This window comes from Engraulis encrasicolus, chromosome 22, assembly GCF_034702125.1.
Source record: "Engraulis encrasicolus isolate BLACKSEA-1 chromosome 22, IST_EnEncr_1.0, whole genome shotgun sequence".
Taxonomy (NCBI): Eukaryota; Metazoa; Chordata; class Actinopteri; order Clupeiformes; family Engraulidae; genus Engraulis; species Engraulis encrasicolus.
The window spans coordinates 47,564,988-47,584,987 of NC_085878.1; the positions used below are offsets into that span (position 1 = coordinate 47,564,988).

A 20,000-nucleotide genomic window follows, 5' to 3' on the forward strand; every position below is an offset into this window, starting at 1 on the left:
GGTGGGAATAGAGATGACAGTTTGTCTTACCACCCACGCTGAAAGGCCCTCACAGGCGAGTGGAGGGCCAGAGTGTCTGTGTTGCATTTGTAGATCTTAAGTGAGTATGGCAGCGCTTTATTTAGAGGAGGTCTTGCACAAGGCTCTCACGAGCCCTTGATTAGTGTGAGGATGACACGACACATCACACCACACATGTCATCAACATTAATGACGCTTCATTAATGTTATTAAGTGTCTTCAAGGTCTGAATATTACGACACAGCATTACCAGTAGGGAAGCTTCATTGATGTCATTAACTCGTTTGCCTTTTGGATTTAAGGTAAGTATTACAAAAATATCAGCAGAATATTACAACTTCAACCAACAAGAGTCCTTATTGCTTTTGTCAAGTATCATCTGCTGTTTACAACATGGTCATGTCACTCTTGTAGCCTCTTAGTGCAGATGGAATCACTAGCGATCATCCGGTCCTCTTTGTGTTATGACATTACTTGGAGCGATACTGCACCATTGCTGGAAACAAGCTCATTGTACGCCTCCTGAGACTGGCAATGCAAATTCTCCGACAAGCTAGCATTCGTATGGAGAGAGAGAGAGAGAAAGTGAGAGAGAGACAGAGATGGTTCCAGCTAGCTGCTGGTTGGAACCATCAGATTTGATAATAATTGCGAGTTTTGAAGTAGAAGTAGCATCACCAGATGAAGAGGACGAAAAGAATACAGCTAACTAGCTAACTCAAGGGGAGGTGTAAAATTTCCAGAAATGATGCAGTATCACTTTCAGTAACAGTTTAAAAGGGGGTCATTACCATTGCTAACAACAAACATATAATAGAGACTGTTTGAAAAGGTTAAACACCTTCAAATGCAGCATGCCACAGCTGCACAGCCATGGGTGACGATCTGATAGCGGTTAGCCGCGCCATGTGTTGGTTGACTCCATAGACCTCACACGCCTAGCAGTCTAGAAGTCAGGTGTTGTGCTATCTTACTCCATGTGCCTCATACAACAGCTAAATACAGTATATCTGGAAATGTTTAGATGTCGCATTGTGGCTGAATCTTCAACTATCTGGTCCCATTTAATGTGTTTGTTTGTTGTCTGTCTGAGTCAGTAGGCCTTATTAAGGAGTAATGACGATCTGGTAGACATTAGAGATCATGTGTTGTCTGCTAGTCATGGACCTCACCCCCAATGTGACCATATTGAAAGAGTTCATGTGTTGTCTGCTCATTGACCTCACCCTGATGGCTGACTATCTGGTCTGTGTGAAGAAGAGTCCATGTGGTGTCTATCTTCCTGCGTGGACTTGTGATTACATGTGTGTCTGGTCAGTTCTCCTACCTCTGAGGTCATCTGAAGGTGACTGCACAGCTGCCAAGATTGGAACTGACGGTTGACCACCAGATCAAAGCCGAATCAGGGCCAGATGAGAGGTGAAGTAAGATCAAAGTCAGCACAGGGCCAGGTGAGGGTCAAGCAGCTTTGTGTTGGCTTTAGTGTTTGGGCTTAGCAATGAAGGCCAAGCTGAGTGGAACAGTGTCGCAATACCTCATGTGTCCATTGGGAGTCTGGCTGCAGAAGTGAGCAACCTCCCATAGACTTCCATGTTAGAGGGACCATTTTTAGATGCGTCCCAGCATCTCTATAAGAGGGTCTGTCCGTCCGTCCGTCCGTCCGTCCGTCCGTCCGTCCGCCTTCAATTGTGTCTGAAACGCTTTTGTGTCTGAAACGCTTTCTTTAAATTGTTCCTTCCTGTGGCCACAGGGCGGCAGACTTGCCATTTTGGACCGGAGCGAATGCGTGCAAGCATAGCCTTTCCAAAGTAGCCTAGCCACAGGCTAACTGACAAACGTGAGGCCAACAACTCAGCCGATCGTGATGTACGCCACAAATAGACCAATCGACCTCATATTTAGACACTACAATGTTGATTTCTGCCTTCGATTTTCATCAGTTAAGAAATCTAGCGTCGGATTGACACATTATTAAGGTAGTAAAGCGAGTTGCCGCCATGTTTGTTTTCCAGAATCACTCGGCGGGTAGAGAGCTCACGTGCAGCATTCTGGGTAATTGAGTTTCACTGCTTTGTGCCTTGACGGTGAAGCTGGTATTGAAAAAAAGTCCATAAGCGCATGATTCACCCAAACGGTTTTATTTATTTATTATTTGTCGATGTTTAGATTCTTTCCCACATGCACATACTGCTGAAATGGCGTGATACTAAAGGTTGTTAGGCCTAATAAATGTCTGGTAATTTGTAATGTTCACTTCATCTAGGCTATGTGAAATTTCAAATCATAGCCTATGGTTCTTTTCCAAATCCAAGAATGATGATAAGCTTATTATACCCTAAACTGCAAAAAAATAAAGCCATGTCTCGCCATTTTGCTGCCTTGCTGCCTGCCACAATATTTGGAGTGTCCATGATGACCAATAAACAAAAAGTACATCCTCGGGGGGCGTTGACAGAGGAGGCCAGGGGGGCGTTTGGGGGGGGAAATGGCATAGTTGGAACTGGCATAGAGGGACGCATCTGTTGTCCGCCTGTCGGCCTTGTTTTCTATTTGCATTATACCATTTCAGCCAACTTTTGTACGAAATGTATTTCTTTGAACAGGTTGTACAGATACAATTGTCTCAAATTTGACCACAATATTACTTAGAGCTTATGCTGCAAGTAACCTGTGATTTTTTGGCTTTATGATGGTCTGACCAGAAGACTATCATGTTGCCAGAGTTTTAGTGGGTGTCGTGTGATCTCTCGGTTGCTAATATTGTGACGGTGTCACCATCAGTAACAGTTGGAAACCATACCGTAGCAAATCGTTGTCTTGTAGTGGGGCCAGTCTTCCATCAACAGTCTTTGAAGGTTTTTGGTTTGGGGAACATGGTGGTCAACTATAACCCATAATCTGGAATGACAATAAAAGCACATATTACTTAGTCTGAGCGTGCCACACAGTAAAAAAAGAAATCGCAATGTTAATTCAACTTTTATAGAGTTGATTTAAATTCTAGAGTGTTTTTGGTCCCAGACTGCATTTATTTACGGTGCCATGTCTGAATATGACCACACTCTAGCTAGCCAGGCTAGAGTTTCATCATACAAGGCCTGTTCTAGGTCCAGTCAGATTAAACCATAATTTGGAATGACATTAAAAACGTATTATCTTACCATTTCTGAAGAGGGCTACACTGCGACCACTCTAGTCTAGAGTAGACTATACTACATAGAGCTTCATCAGAGGCCCGTTCGGGGTCCATTCGGATGAAACGCTAATTTGGAATGGCAAAATAAAAGCACATAGTCTGATGAGGACCACACTGGAGTCAGAGTAGAGTTTCATCAGGCCTGGTCTAGGGCCACATTAGGGGTTGTAATCAGAGGAGGCCACAGTGCTGTGCTGTGTGAGTATGTGTGTGTGTGCGTGCGTGCGTGCGTGCGTGCGTGCGTGCGTATGCTTGCGTGCGTATGCTTGCGTGCATGTTGGTTTAGCTGTACAATGTGTGTGTGTGTGTGTGTGTGTGTGTGTGTGTGTGTGTGTGTGTGTGTGTGTGTGTGTGTGTGTGTGTGTGTGTGTGTGTGTGTGTGTGTGTTTGTGTGTGTGTGTGTGTGTCGGGTGAGCTGTGCTGTGCTGTGCGCGGTGTGTGTCCCGTTGGCAGCACCACAGACAATGAGTCATGCTGCTGTCAGACAGACAAACAGACAGACAGGACTGTGAGGCCCAGGGCCAGCAGTGGTGCATTGTGGGATAGCTCCTCCACACCTCCTCTCCTCTCCTCTCCTCTCCTCCACTCTCCTCTCCCCCACTCTCCTCTCCACTCCTCTCCTCTTCTCCCCTTTTCTCCCCTCTTTTCCCCTCTCCTTTCCTTTCCTTTCCTCTACCCTCCAGTTCCTGTACCCCACCACCTCTCCCCTCCTCTTTACCCCATGCTGCTTTCGCCTCAAATGCTCTCTCCCTCTCTACTCCTCCTCCACCTCTCCAGGCTCCTTTCATTCCGTGTGTTCCATTCTCTGTCTCTCTCTGTCTCTCTGTCTCTCTCTGTCTCTCTGTCTCTCTCTCTCTCTCTCTCTCTCTCTCTCTGGCCTGTCCCTTATTAGTGTCAGCTCTGTATGACCTCACACTGGAGATGGGCGATATGGCAGGGGACCCTGGCTCAGGGGCCCGATGTGTGTGTGTGTGTGTGTGTGTGCGCGCGGTGCCCGTGTGTGTGTGTGATTGTGTGTGCCCGTGTGTGTGATTGTGTGTGCCCGTGTGTGTGATTGTGTGTGCCCGCATGTGTGTGTGTGGCTTGTGTCAGCGAGGGATATGTGAATGTGGTGAATATATGTGATGTGCATATATGTTTGTATGTATGAGTATATTGTGTGGCTATGAGGTAGAGGGTGTGTGCACATGGTCATGTGAACTTGTGTGTTGCTATGTGGTTTGTGTCTGAAACTGGTTCTATACGTCAGTGGGTGTGGTTTGTGTCCGAGATGTCTATGTGGTAGGTGTGTGGGTACGATTGTGTGCAGACAGCTTGCATGCATAAGTGAGCTTTTTGCATCTTACATGGACTAAGGGAAACTCTCCTCCGTGTGTTTGTGCATGTGTGATAGGTTGCCAGAGAACTGTATGGGTGGTGTGTGTATGTGTGTGTGTGTGTGTGAGAGAGAGAGAGAGAGAGACAGAGAGATACAGAGGGAGAGAGAGTATGTGTGCGTGCGTGCGTGCATGTGCGTGTGTTCTGCGTCTAGGCCCCGGGTGCCAGCTCCGCGTGTGTGGTATTGGGCCCCGGCTGCCATCTGGTTCCCATTGAGCGCGCTCAGTCCGCCTCTCAATGTTATTACACTTCTGGAAACAAATAAAAACTATTATCTCTCGGCCAGGCACAGGGGCCCGAGCGCTCCTGGCAGGATCAACACGGCTTTGGACCGTGGCACGGTACTGCATGGTGGGAGGCAAGGAAGGAGAGAGCGAGAGAGAGAGAGAGAGAGATCGAAAGAGAGAGAGAGAGATGGAAAAGGGGAAAAGGAAAAATCAGTGGAATAGGGGTGGGGATGAGGGAGTATTCCAGAATTAGGCTTGAAGTACGGAGAAAAAAAGTGGAATATGGGAATGGGGGTATGGAGGGAATTACAGAATAAGACATGAAAAAATTAAAGGAGGGAGAGAAGGAGGAGGGCTGGGAATGAAAAACAAGGAGAATTTGTTCTTACTGAGGGAATGCACGGAGAGATTTTTGGTTATATTGTCTACAGCAGTGGTCCCCACATGGCGGGCCAGATTCAGCCCAGGCATGGCTAACATTTCGCCCACCATGGGGGTGGAACAAATGAAACATGTTTGTGTGCTATCTGTGGCCATCAGCCTCATTTGCGCTGTATAATTTGAGCCTTGGGGGGAAACAATTGGAGACCAATAGTCTACAGATTTTAATCACTTGTAACATAGGAAGGTGTAAAGTTTGGCGAAAGATGGAAATGAGGATGAAAATGAATATGTTTCAGTATGTTTCATCATGGGGCAAATTATCTCATTTGTTTGTAAGTGACCTCAGAGGTAGAGTATGCAAATGCAGTTTTTAATGTTGTTCAAAATGTTTTCTGCCCATTCACAAACTTCAGTTTTCATGAATGTCGTCATGATGGTAATCAACTAATATTTACTGGTCTGCTGACAAATATGTCTATGACTCGTGATTCAAAATGGCAGACATGGAGTTCTCCAAGTCATAAATGACTACTCCACGAATTAATCGTGGTGGTGGTGGTAAACAGTTGAAAAGAAAGCGTGTGAATGGGCAGCACACACTAGAAATAAACCAAAACATCACATACTCTACCGTGAAGCATCAAATCAATAGAAGTGTGACATGTAAAAAATGAAGTGGGTACTTTGGTCATTTGGTGAATCTGAGGAAGACCGAGAGGTCGAAACGTCATTGCCAATGAATGAATGAATAAAAAGAAGAAAAAATAACTTAAAGAAGAAAAAATCCAAAGGAGTGTGCAAACCTTTTTTCAAAAAATGCTTTGGTCCCCCACAGTTCACCATTCACAGGCCCACTTAATTGTGGATTTTCTGCATGTGACAGATGAGTTCATCACAACAGTATTGTCATTTCTCATACCTACTGTACCTATATTGTAGCGTGTAAGTACTGATTGAAAATCTAGTCATAATTTGATGACGAAGTAAATGTAAAACACCACATGGAAAAGATATTTTGAAGCTTTAACTAAGAATTCAAAAGATTTTACTTTGAATGAATTAAAGTTTTCCCGTATGATCAGATGTTTCCACACTGGTATAGCTTTAGCATAGATGTACTAGTACCAGTTGGGTTTGAGTTTAACGTTCACATCAACGTTCACAGTTCTGTATTTCCCATTTATTGTCTTTCTACTACTAGGATGATTGAAAATTCTTTCTGTACTGATTATTTGGTTCTAGTCTAGTGTTATGACTGTAGTGTGATGGATGGTGTTTATTGCAGTGTAATTTATAGGATATCATAGTGATATATGTCTCTATTTAACACCCCTCCCTTCCTCTTCTCTCTGTCATCCTCTCCTCCTCCTTCATCCTCCCCTTCCCTCCAGCCGAACCCCAGGGCCGCAGGAGAGAACTACTGCACAGAGAGGTGAGTGTGTGTGCGTGAGAGTGAGCGAGAGAGAAATAGAAGGAGAGAGAAATGGAGAAAGCGAGAGTGTGTGTGTGTGTGTGTGTCTGTGTCTGTGTCTGTGTCTGTGTCTGTCTCTGTGTGTGTGAAAGAGGCAGAGTGCAAAGACCTACACCTGGGGGCACGTAAATCTGTCTGACCAACCTCGACCACTATAAACACATATATCTCTCTCACCCCTTGGCCTAGTAGAAACACACACACACACACACACACACACACACACACACACACACACACACACACACACACATACACATGCACACACACACACAGAGAATCTGACAAGACTTATAGACTTGACCCACTACACACAAACACGCACGCACGCACACACACACATACAATCACACAGCCACCTCTCAGACACAGAAGGATTCTGAAAGTCCACACACACACACACACACACACACACACACACACACACACACACACACACACACACACACACACACACACACACACACACACACACACACACACACACACACACACACACACACACATACACGTCCATACCCCCCACCCTCCCTCACCCCCATACAGTGAGTGACACCCCCAGGGGAGAGTGTGGAGTGGGCAGGGAGGAGCGTAGCGGAGGAGAGGAGCAAAGAGGAGGGACTGGAGCGGTGAATAGGAGCTAATAATGCCATACATCACTGACACAGCACTTAAACGCAGATAAATCACCGGGGCCAGGACGGGCCAGCCAGCTCAGGCAGCCAGGGCCTCATCCAGGCAGCTCCCACAGCTGCACCAAGGAGAGAGAGGGAGAGAGAGAGAGAGAGAGAGAGAGAGAGAGAGAGAGAGAGAGAGAGAGAGAGAGAGAGAGAGAGAGAGAGAGAGAGAGAGAGAGAGAGAGAGAGAGAGAGAGAGAGAGAGAGAGAGAGAGAGAGAGAGAGAGAACACACACACTCCCACTCACAACACAGACAGAGGAATCATGGGAAACAAAATCCCAGACAGGAAGACAGAGGGGGGGAGGAGGGAGAGGAACACACAGGGTTGGATTCCTGCACGTGCACGGGTCGGGTCGTATTTAGGCCTTGCATCCAAAAAGTCAAGAAGAGATCTTTATGTAGCTTTAGTTAGTTGTGCCTAATGCTGCATACGTAGGTACTCTATATTCTGTAGCTGGGGCCCCAGCCTTTTCCCACTTGAATGTCTCCCAAATGTTTGTGGTCCACTTCTGACCCAATTAACAATACAACTCAAATAGACAGTCCACGACACACACACACACACTAACAAATGTTATCTAGATTTTTAGAAAATGATTTCAAGGCCCACTTGGAATACCTTCACAGCCCACCAGTGGGCCCCAGCCCACAGAATCACAGAATCGCAGCATTACAAATGAAAAAGTGAGAAGCTGTGGAATTAGGCAAATATTTATTTGATATTAATATGGAATTAGTTTGGTGATCGTAACTTTTTGTCCACCATCATGTTGTGTGATTTAATGCTATGTGTGTATTCTACTTCCAAAATACACTTTTTGTGACACAGCTACTTAAACGACTAATTAAAGGATTAGTTGTTTATTTTTGACATATTATTTATGACATATGTTTATGAACAACTTACAGTTTGTAGAAATAGCGTAATAATCATGGTTACTAAACAACATACAGCGTGTGTAGTGAGGGATAACAAATGCAGACGCTTATTACGAAGAATTTATCACATGTTTCTTCTCCTGCTGAGATGGAATCCCCCTGCTCTGAGTGGAATAGCTTCTCTCTGCTGCTCAGTACTGTAAATGTACTTACAGCATGCAAGATGTTTTGGCTTAGGACCTACAAAGCCCATAGTGGATTATTCCCTGTGTAACATGGAGATGAATATATTTTCCATTTGAGTCATCATCATTTTACAGAAATGCATACAGGGCTTGATGAGCCTACCACAGTCTGAAATGACAGTTCTATACAGAACACACACACACACACACACACACACACACACACACACACACACACACACACACACACACACACACACACACACACACACACACACACACAGACTAATGTGAAAAGAAGGCAGACTCCGCCGCCAAGTGAGTGTGCGTGCGTACGTGCGTGCATGCCTGCGTACATATGGGTGCGTGAGAAGAGGGCCCTTATGTGTTCGAGCCTGCGCTAATAGTCTTCTGCCAGCTTCAGCAGAAGATTAAAGCCAGACACAGACACACACACACACACAGACCTAAAGAGCAAGTAAAAGATCTCAGGGCTCGCAGTGGGGCTCGCAGTGTCCAGACACAAAGCTCACATGCGAAAGTAATACTGCAGTGGAGCAGCAAGGACTGCAAATCTTACATATCCTCGCGTGCTCAGGCAAACACTGGGTTGCACGACAGGAAGCCAGGAGGGCATATTGGAGATTAGTGACTGGGAAAGTAGGAACCAGAAGAGGGAGAGAGGGAGGGAGATCAATTTCACAACTTTGATCACTTAATATTTCTAGTTGTATGTTTATTGATGTTTCTTTGGTGCACTTTCTCACCATGCCCTAATGAAGACTCAAATGAATCTTGAAACCAGTTGGTGTGGTTTTTTTGTTGCATGTCCTGGCTTCAATAGAGGGGTTTTAATTTACTGAGGGTTGCAAGCTGCTGGCCCCAATGGCCGCCATGTTTGTTTTGCTTACTAGTGAGACTTTTTTTACTTACCTAGCCTACCACATTTGGAGTCCTCCATTTATTTCAAGAACGACAAAAGCACTGTTCTTCTTTTGTCCTTTTGTGCCTGTTTCGTTTTCTCCTTTTCTATTCTACTAGCTCCATCTCTTCTTTCTTTCTACCTCTTTCTCTCCTTCCTACTCTTCTCTCTTGCTCTGCTCTCCTCTGCCATCGTTTGTCCTGACCTTGCTGTGAACCCGCGCATGCCTCTCAGTTTGTTACGCTCGCACCAAACTACGTAAGCCACGTGAAGACCTCCTCGGCCTAGTTGTCCTCTCAAGGTCCGTGTGGGGGTGTGTGAGTGAGCGATCGAGCGAATTAGAATCGCTGGCCATCTTCCTCATCCCGTGGCCTTGCCTGTGACATGTGAAGCGGTGACATGACTGTCATGGAGGACATGGCTGACACCTGCTCAGGGGTGACAGACAAACATACTGTGTTGCCGGATGCCAAAGGGTAGTACTATACATTCTATCTTTATTCACATTGGTCTATCTTACTATTCTCAAAAGGGAGCGACTAGGCCCAATTTCAACTCTGTTTACAGGCTTGTGTGGCGTAGGGAACAGGCTTGTTGATTATTTTTTTACCACTACCACTACTACTACTACTACTTGCAAGGCTGTGTGCATAGTGACATACCAACAAACCCGTTTAACATGGGAAAACATCCCCAAGTGTCACTGGTAAATCAGTAGGATGTGTGAACTGAATGTCTCTCATTCCCTTCCAGATTAAAAGCCTTATGAGCAGAGCAGAGTACCTGAAGGAGAACATGAAGGTGAGCCTATTCCCTGGCTTTACTCAGTATTTAACTAATAGAATATTTTGTCCTCCAACGTTGTCTTCCCACTTATCCTTAAGTGTGTGAGTGTGTGTGTGTTTGTGTGTGTGTGTGTGTGTGTGTGTGTGTGTGTGTGTGTGTGTGTGTGTGTGTGTGTGTGTGTGTGTGTGTTCTCTTTAGATGCGGGAGACCCAGACGGCTGTGTCAATGGACAGAGAGCCTCTATCTGAGTCTGTCAGGACATGTAAGTACACTGCAATGATTGCGATGGCTAATGGAATAAAGTTACCTGAATGTAAACATGTAAGCACACTGTAGCCTTCCCTCCTTTGTTGTCCCACAAGCCTGTCCTCCTCTTTTCTATGGTCAGGGAATTACACTGGTCATCCAATCACTCCTGCAATGTACGGTATGTGTGTCTGTGTCCATATGAAACCCCCGGATTGATTGCAAATACTCTCCAACTGAAGTATAAACTAAGCTTACATCCCTTTCCTGTTTTACTGTCTCCCCCTGATCTCACTTTTTGACACACCCACCTACCCCACTTCTACGCCACTTAACCATGCTAACAATTTGACTTGCACATGTACATATGCAGGGCTCTAAATTCACTATTTCTCATCCCCAGCCAAAATGGCTAGTAGATGTTAATATCTAATTCGCCAAAGTGGTGTAAGTTGGTCTTTTCTAACAGCCAAGCTTACATTTCATCAGCATTTGGCCGGTTGACTGGTGTTCATTTCGAGCCCTGTTCATATGACAGTTTACTTGCGTGCATCACTTTCTAATTGTCTGTTTACCCTCTGAGTGTTGTTGGTTACCAACTAATACCAACTGGAAGCATTTAGTGCGTAGTATTTACGTATGTCCTGCGTATCTCCCATGACATCATTGTCCCTGCAGTGCCTTTTTTTTTTTTTGGGGGGGGGGGTTTGGAGGGCAGCTCACATAGTTCTTTCCTCAAGAGATTTACAATGTTTACCAGGTTAGACTGCTTTTATGGCCACTCATTGAAATAAATTTCGAGAAACCTCCATGATCTCACCTCGGAGCTTATAAATAATGGCCGACTCTTTTAACTGCCTTTTTAACTGGCCGGTTACTGGGACTCTGTTAGCAGTCTATTACCCTTTCCTTATGTCCACAATATGGCCTGGGCTGAGTGTGTGTACAGTGCTTTTTACATGGGCTTGTGAACAGGGCTGCTGCCAGCTTTGGCTGGGCTCGGGGTAAAGTCATCTGAAAGGGCCCCCGTCTCAATACATACAATGTAATGGGGCCACAATTCTGTCCCTACTCTCTCCCTGGGCCCTGGACCTGGTTGTCCCGCCCTGTCAGCTTCCCTGCTTGTGAACCTTGTAGTGATGTGACCTAGACACACATGGTGTATACAAGACATACGGGTCTTAAATCCAGGGCACAGCTTATACAGTACCAATGTGTCATTCTCTCTTTAAGCAACCTCATATTTATTTTAAGTGCTATGTGTGTTTACAAATTCAGCACTTAAGTTAGTGGATGAGTAAATTCAATGTATACTCTTTAATCACATTTAAAAACTACTTAAATACCGAGGTAAAGGTGGCTATATAAGGCAATAGTATGGAGGCGATGAGAGAGTTTATTTTCGGGAGGCTAGATCATATTACAGGTACCCCAGTTTATTGAAGTGTCATTTCCCTTTTGCTTATAGTGCTGTAAAGGCAGTAATATCAATACACTCCAGATTAGATTATTGCAATGCCCTACTCACTGGTCTTCCTACTAAATTGATAAACCGTCTACAATACATTCAGAACTCAGCAGCTAGATTACACACACACACACCAGACCCTGGCATCACATTACCCCTATCCTCTATCAATTACACTGGCTTCCTATCCATTCACGTATCCATTTCAAAATTCTCCTCCTTGTATACAAGGCCCAGCACAACCTTGCACCCTCCTACATCACAAGTCTCCTCACCCCATACAATCCCACCCGCACACTACGCTCCACTGACTCACTCCTCCTTACAGTTCCCTCCACACACCTGCGCACCATGGGCGACAGGGCATTTAGTGTTGTTGGCCCCAAACTTTGGAATTCACTCCCACTGTCTCTTCGTCAGTGTTCCACACTATCTACTTTTAAATCTAAGCTGAAGACACACCTTTTCATTTCTGCTTTTCCACTTCAGTGACAGGCACTTCCACTTTATTTTAATCATCAGTTTATTTTTAATTTTACATACTATTTTTTTTTTTTTCCCCTCATTTTATTTTATTTTCAAATGCATTCTACTTCTTTTTCTTACTTGAAAACATTTATCTTTATTGTACTTTTATTTCTATTTTATTTTTGCATTTTAATTACTCTCCTATTGTTAATTCACTGAAGCTTTGTTTTACTTTCCCTACTGTTATGTATTTGTTTTGATTGTAAAGTGTCCTTGGGTATCTTGAAAGGCGCTCAAAAATAAAATTTATTATTATTATTATTACACTCCATTTGTATACACAATAGATGCACAAAATAGTAATACTACTTACTTTTAATAAGTAATAATCCAAGTTCCAAATACTTCAGTCCATTTGCTGTGAACACACAGAGCTATACTGTACAGTATCTGCTGGTGTCATACATTTTACAGGGAAGAGACTTAGAAACATCTGCAACTGCTTAAAAAGTTAAGTTCATTAACTGACTAGGGTTTGTCTCAGGTTTGAGAGGGAAGTCTTGTTTTTCTCCCTCTTGTTAAATATGAGCCTCCTCTCTTACCGTAGTGGATTCCCAGGGGGAGCATCTGGCTCTCTGCTTTCAGGCCCGTGTCGAGAGGGCAGCACCGCTGGCCAGTGAAAAACTACCTGGTTAAAATGTCACTGTCTCTCTTACACACACACACACACAGGCACACACACACACGCACACGCACACACACACACACACACACACGCATACACACACACACACACACACACACACACACACACACACACACACACACACACACACACTGTTTGCATGTTCAAAAGACGTATACTCAACACATGCACAAACACACAGCTGTCCTTTACCCAGGAAAAATGGCCCACTCAGCTTAGCAAAGGACATACACACACACACACACACACACACACACACACACACACACACACACACACACACACACACACACACACACACACACTCTCTCTCTCTTTCTCTTTCTCTTTCTCTTTCTCTCTCTCTCTCTCTCTCTCTCTCTCTCTCCTTCTTTCTCTTTCTCTTTCTTTTTTTCTTCTGGCAGTGAGCCTGAAACAAGAAAGCCTATAACCTTCAACCCAGATCTGGAAGCGTGCCATTTTCTGTAGAAAACATCCACCCTCAGCTCAGCCATCAGGACCAGATCTGTGTGTGTGTGTGTGAGAGAGGGACAGTGAGAGAAAGAGAAAAAGAATGAGAGAGTTTGCAAGAGGGAGAGAGAGAGTAAGAGGAAGGGAGATAGGAACCAAGACAACATTCCCTGCTAAGACTGCAACTTTGTGTACCGTAGACCTTTTCAGTTTCAGAGTGTAGAGCATGTCGAGTTGACATGGCAACGGCTTAGTGTTGTGCAGTGCATTCTGGATAATTGAGTCCATCAAAAAAAAAGTTAAGAAAATTCCATTTCAACACTCCAAGTTGTCCAAGTTAACAGATACAAAACAAGCATACATCATTTCTGAGTATAGCTGCTCATTGACTTTATCGAAGGATTAGCTTTTTTTACACCATTTACTAGAGAAGTAACACACACTCTCTCACACCATCTTTCAAAGTGGTTGACTCGCATACGGCCAAAAGGAATCTGAAAGACAACACATGGGACCTTTTTATGTCTTGCTGGTCTGTTAAGGATTTATGGCCAATAAACTCATATTCGCAGCACACACGCAACTCCAACTCCAACTCCAACTCTCTCTCTCTCTCTCTCTCTCTCTCTCTCTCTCTCTCTCTCTCTCTCTCTCTCTCTCTCTCTCTCACACACACACAGACACACACACAGACACACACACACATACACGCTCTTTCGGTGACATACACACACACACGCACACACACACACACACACACACACACACACACACACACACACACACACACACACACACACACCATGTGCACAAACAAAACATGAGTTTGGCGTTGGGGAGACCGCAAAGGAAAACATGGCGTTTCAGCCATGGGTCACTTAAGGGCATCTCGGTTGGAGATAATTGATTACTTGCATGAAGGGGGCCAACACTGACCCCCCCGCCCCCTTGAAGAATGTTTTCTTTGTAATCTCCAGTCTCACTGAGAAGATTTTGTAGCCAGGATTATTTGAACGTAAGGGAATGTAATAGAGTGACAACTACACTGACAGATATCAGTTTTATGTAGCCATGAATCAAAGTTTAAAAAAGAGGTGTTGAGAGTTGTGTTGCTTGAATTCGAGACTTTATATTTTTCATAAATATACGGTCAGTATCTAGATGTTCCAAAGAGATGGCCAGTTTTCTTTTTGTACTGATCAATGTATGCATAGAATTCTTGCACACCTCCTTTGGTCAGGTGCGTTGGAGTGGAACCCCTGGATCACCAACGTTGATGAAAAGAAAGCTTGCGCACACTGTTCACATTTGCATGGTTCGCATGCAAATGTGAACAGTGTGCGGGAGCTTTCTGTTCTTGTACTGATCGATGAACAGTAACACTGGACTCGATGCCTCAGAGGAGGACAGCATTCTATGATCAAATCAAAACCAAATGTATCGCACAATATCACAAATATACTAGAGTTGACTCAAAGTGCTTTCAAATACACATAGTACACTATACACACTCTCACATTCACACACCAGCTCTGGAGGCTGCCAAAAGGCGACACTTGTCCGGAGAAAGCGGTCACACACACACACACACACGCACACACACGCACACACACACACACACACACACACGCACACACGCACACACACGCACACACGCACACACTAATAATAGTCCTAAATTAGATTTCTTTGTAAGCGATCCTGATGGAGCTGATTGTAGTCAGTTGTGTGGTAGAGATGAGCTGTCCTGTCAGTATGGCTCCTCTCTTTACACACATGGACACCCCTGTGGTGCACAGAAGTGTTTGTGTGCCCTCCTGAGTGTGCATCAGTCTGTCTGCTGTCGTCACTACTTTCAGTTGTCGTGACACCTGCTGTGGCTATGACCTTTAAACCACTCAAAGTCTGGCCTGGAAAACATTCCATATAAGCAGTGTTAAGATATGAATTCAGTGTTTTTTTAATTACCTTTTGTACGCATTGCAGTTTTTTAAACAGCACATACTGTATACAGTATTGTTTTAATGTCATTCTCTCAGGGCAGGGGTGGGGAATTGTTTTTATTGCAGGGCCGCGTCAAATTTTATAAAGCCCTCCAAAGGCCATACTATGAACACAAACCAGAATTTCCCTCTGCACTTTAGGCCTGTATGGAAGGTAGCCACCTTCACCTTTACCCTTGAAAACATAAATTAATTTGAATTGCATTGCAAATGTAATTTATAAGATTTCTTTACAAAGCATGTCATATTTCATGTGAAACTGCATAACATGAAAATGATATCGCAGGCTGGGTAACATGATGGCCTCAAGGGCTGTAAATGGCCCTCGAGACATACGTTCCCCATCCCTGTCTTAGGATATCATACATACACACAACATGAGTGGTCCTTAGTTTTTAGTGTGAAGTCAAAGAATGTGATCCTCTGTCTGAATAGCTCTGCCCTAACCCTGTCCACCCCCACCCTTCTGTCCTCCAGCCTGCTGTCTGCAGTAGGCATCACCTCTTCAGCATGGAGCGGTCCTGGAACATACCAACTGACCCCACCTCACCCGGGGGACACCCTGATTGACTTGGGACCCCATCAGGCTGCCCTTTGGGACAAACTCTTCCTTAGACACCCCCCTGGACTGAACTGGACAGGACTTCAGTCAGTTACGTGTTACTTCAGTCAGTTACGTGTACATGACGGAGCGGAGTTCACATCCGTGGCTAAGTTATTTACAGTACCATACCTCAAGCAAAGAAGTGAACGCAAGAGTGGATGTAAACACACACACACACTGTCTGAGGTGAACTTTGGGCGTGCGAGTGAGAGAGCGAACATTCACTCTGAGATGAATTTGGACTCCGGTCGGACTGCTGTGCGTGCGTGCGTGCGTGCGTGCGTGTGCGTGCGTGCGTGTGCGTGCGTGTGTGTGTGTGTGTCAGACAAGGGCTGCCCTGCTTTATAGAGTGGAACATGACTAAACAGAAAGGGAACTTCTCCAGTAGGCTTCACCAATGTTTAGAGAAGGGCCTCCTCTCAACCTCGTCTCCCTCTCTATCCACACACACACTCTACACACACACGTCTGTTACACAGACACACACATACGCATGCAGATACGTGCACACACACAGACGCATACACACACACTCTTACACAAACCCCAAGGGATCACTACAAGGATAACATATACTGAACATGTGAACATGCATTATATATACACATAAACACATTTTCCCCGAACGTAGACTGTACTGTAAACCTTTTACACTCTCTTCTTGAAAGACACATTCTTTTCTCTCGTGCTCTCTCTCTCTGTCTGTTTCACTTTCTCTCTCTCTCTCTCCCTCCCAGCTACGCACACAACCGTGCACACAGAAACAAACAAACACTTTCACTCCCTCGCACATGGACATGAACACACACATGCACACACACACACACACACACACACACACACACACACACACACACACACAAACGCACTGTACACACTCAGCTGTGGCGCTCTCACCACAGGCGGTGGTGGCCACACACTCTCCACAGAATGCTGGCCGCCCCCCCGCTGCGGATGGAAAAGCCGAGTGCTGTGGCTTTGGCCCTGAGTACACCCCCCCTCACACACACATGCACACCCCTTTACCACCACCACCACTGGGGTTTGCTTTGGGCTGGCACACATCAAGCGCGCCAGCGGACCCACAGGGAAGTCTGTGAGTTCACTCGGCTTGTTTACAGCCCTGCTTATGCACACACGCACACATACACACACACACACACACACACGGCCACACTCATATGCTCACTCACAAATACCAGGCATTTTGCGGATTGCTAGACACAATTGCTGGACAGAGGTCATGTGTCTGTGTGTGTCTGTGTGTGTCTGTGTGTGTGTGTGTCATACAGGGAGGGTCAAGGTGCTGGTGTACATGTGTGTTGTATGTACTGTGAATCACTTCTGTCACATTTCTCTTTTCGCTTTACTGTTGTTATTAAGGGATGTGTAGTAAGGGAATATCCAGCATTGGTGTACTGAGTATTAAGCAGCATTGTAAAGAGGAGAGCCCTTTAGAATTGTGTCCACATCATAGCCACTCATGCATGCCTAATGACAGTACTGTGTTTACAAGTGACTTATAAGACATATTTTGAGCTAAATCAAGGACTTACTAGGTTCTTATTATGATTATATCCGTAATGAAGGCCTTAGTGGCAACAACTAAGAAATGTGTGAATACAAATGATTGATCTCGCTGAACACGTCTTCTAAAAGTCGCTTATTCTGACAGGCATGTACAGTATTAGCGGCTAACATGTGGGCACTATTCTCAAGTGTTACTGTAAAGACTACTAAACAGCACTTACTGACAAAAAAAGACAGTATGATAAGATTGTGAAATGATGGTGATGATTGGAATAAAATAAATGCCTCTTACATTCGTGCTTTAAAAACTGCGAACAAAAGCACTTTCTCAAAGGTGGTGAGCATTAACTGCTGTATTTGATCATTTTATATGGTTTTCATTTTGTAATTTATTTATTAAATTGCTTCTCTGCTCCTGAAAGTCTGTGTGTGTCTTTAAAATGTTGAAATGGATCACATTACACTACTTGACTTTATTACAAATAACATTTTTCTTCAGAGATAACGTGTTTTGTGTGTGGTATCATCAGGTTCACTCAGGAATATGTTCTTGGTGTCTATTTTATGTACCACCTTTACCTGACTTTCACAGTTTTGTTTACTGGCCTTATTTTTTAAAAGCTAACTATTCTGAATCATTCCCTTGTTCCTGTTAGAGTTTGTCTTTAAAAGTCTAACTGTAGAATGTATGTGGAAAGAGTAATGTGGACACCCCCAACCCCTATGAGTCCTTTCAAATTTAACTTTACTGAACAAAAGTAGAACATTTGTGGTTAATGCTCAAGCGTGTTCCTGACTGAGTATTTTGGAAGGAGAAGATCTACAAGTTGATATGCCAGACATTTTTCTGCTGAAAGTAAAAGTGCAAACAGAAGTGAAGGCCAGGCCAGCAATATATTGTACCTCATGCACAATCTCACAGGAAAAAACAGTTCAGCACAAGTCATCAACATTCTTGGGAGTCTCGGAGGCCTGCAAATTAAGATGATTGAGATGTGTGTGTGTGCGTGTGTGTTTGTTTGTGTGAGTGTGCTCGAATGTGTGCGTGGGTGTGTGTCCTTGTGAATTTTCATGAATGTAGTGTGTGTGTGTGTGTGTGTGTGTGTGTGTGTGTGTGTGTGTGTGTGTGTGTGTGTGTGTGTGTGTGTGTGTGTGTGTGTGTGTGTGTGTGTGTGTGTGTGTGTAATGTAATTCCACATTAAAATGTTGCTTGTGTGCTTGGCCCTGAAACACTTGTGTGGCCATTTCGGTGGTGTGGAACAGCATAATGTTTTCTCAGTGTGACACACATCTTCCCGAGTTCATCTCGTCTTTTTTCTCTTTCCCTCTCTCTCCTTTCTTTTCCCTCTCTCCCTCTACTCGCTCCACAGCCTCAGTACTACTCCAGTCCAGAGCTGCTGCAGACGACTTGTTTGGCTTTTTGGTAGAAACACTAGGGGGGCAAATGGGTCAGCTATCCCAGGCTTAGGGAGAGTAGAGGGCCCCAGAATTGGGCCCCAATTACAGTGTATAAGTATTGACTTGGGGGGGGCTTTCAGATTACTTCACCCTGGGCCTGGGCAAAAGCTGTCAGCAACCCTGTAAACGTGACCACCTCCACTGCTTTAGTCCTCTGCCAAAGTAGGACATGTAGTGGAGTAAAATTAAGCACGTCTGGAAAACACACTGTGTGTGTGTGTGTGTGTGTGTGTGTGTGTGTGTGTGTGTGTGTGTGTGTGTGTGTGTGTGTGTGTGTGTGTGTGTGTGTGTGTGTGTGTGTGTGTGTGTGTGTGTGTGTGCGCCTGCTTGTCATGCACTGGTGCATAATGTGCTCTTCCATCAGTGGCCCCCTAGTCTAATTAACTCCAAACATGCTAACGAGGCCAACAAGCTCCCTTCTGAAACTTTCCAGTAACCATCTTTTTTGCCCCTGTAATAAATGGGTCTCTTTTTCTTCTCTTCTCTTCTCTTCTCTTCTCTTCTCTTCTCTTCTCTTCTCTTCTCTTCTCTTCTCTTCTCTTCCTCTCTCTCTCTCTCTCTCTCTCTCTCTCTCTCTCTCTTGCTACCTCTTTTCATTAGTTCCCGTAACTGTTCTCATCATCCCTCCGGAGTAGTATACACGCAAAGCAAAATAGCCGTTCGATGTAAAACACCCCAAAAAAATGACTCCAGAGATTCCTCTGCTAATATTTTCGAATCTGGTTTTCCTTTTTGCACAGGAGTGCATTCCCATTTTTCTCTATGAGTTGGGAGTAGGGGGAGGCAGGGCAGTGCATGTATGCGCAGTGTCTCGTGTTGTAGGCTTCAAACGTATCAGGCCATCTCCCGCGGCTTGGGTAAACAGTGGAAATGTGCTGATACTCAGACAGGAACTCCTCCGGTGCTCCTCGGAGGTCTGGGGGAAGGAGAGCTGACTGT

At 44.8% G+C, this 20,000-nt stretch overlaps 1 protein-coding gene across 2 annotated transcripts in view; it reads left to right on the top strand.

Moving 5' to 3' along the window:
* ulk3 (unc-51 like kinase 3) overlaps window positions 1-17,894 on the top strand; it is a 28,504-nt gene extending 10,610 nt beyond the window's left edge. The window contains exons 14-18 of one of the 2 annotated variants that reach the window (XM_063188232.1): window positions 6,597-6,637; window positions 10,096-10,143; window positions 10,327-10,390; window positions 10,517-10,555; window positions 15,947-17,894. In XM_063188232.1, coding sequence (XP_063044302.1) covers window positions 6,597-6,637; window positions 10,096-10,143; window positions 10,327-10,390; window positions 10,517-10,555; window positions 15,947-15,963 — 209 coding nt within the window. In that variant the 3' untranslated portion in view covers window positions 15,964-17,894. The remainder of the gene's footprint in view (window positions 1-6,596; window positions 6,638-10,095; window positions 10,144-10,326; window positions 10,391-10,516; window positions 10,556-15,946) is intronic. The other variant, XM_063188234.1, reaches the window with a different exon arrangement.
* Window positions 17,895-20,000: the final 2,106 nt, after the last annotated feature.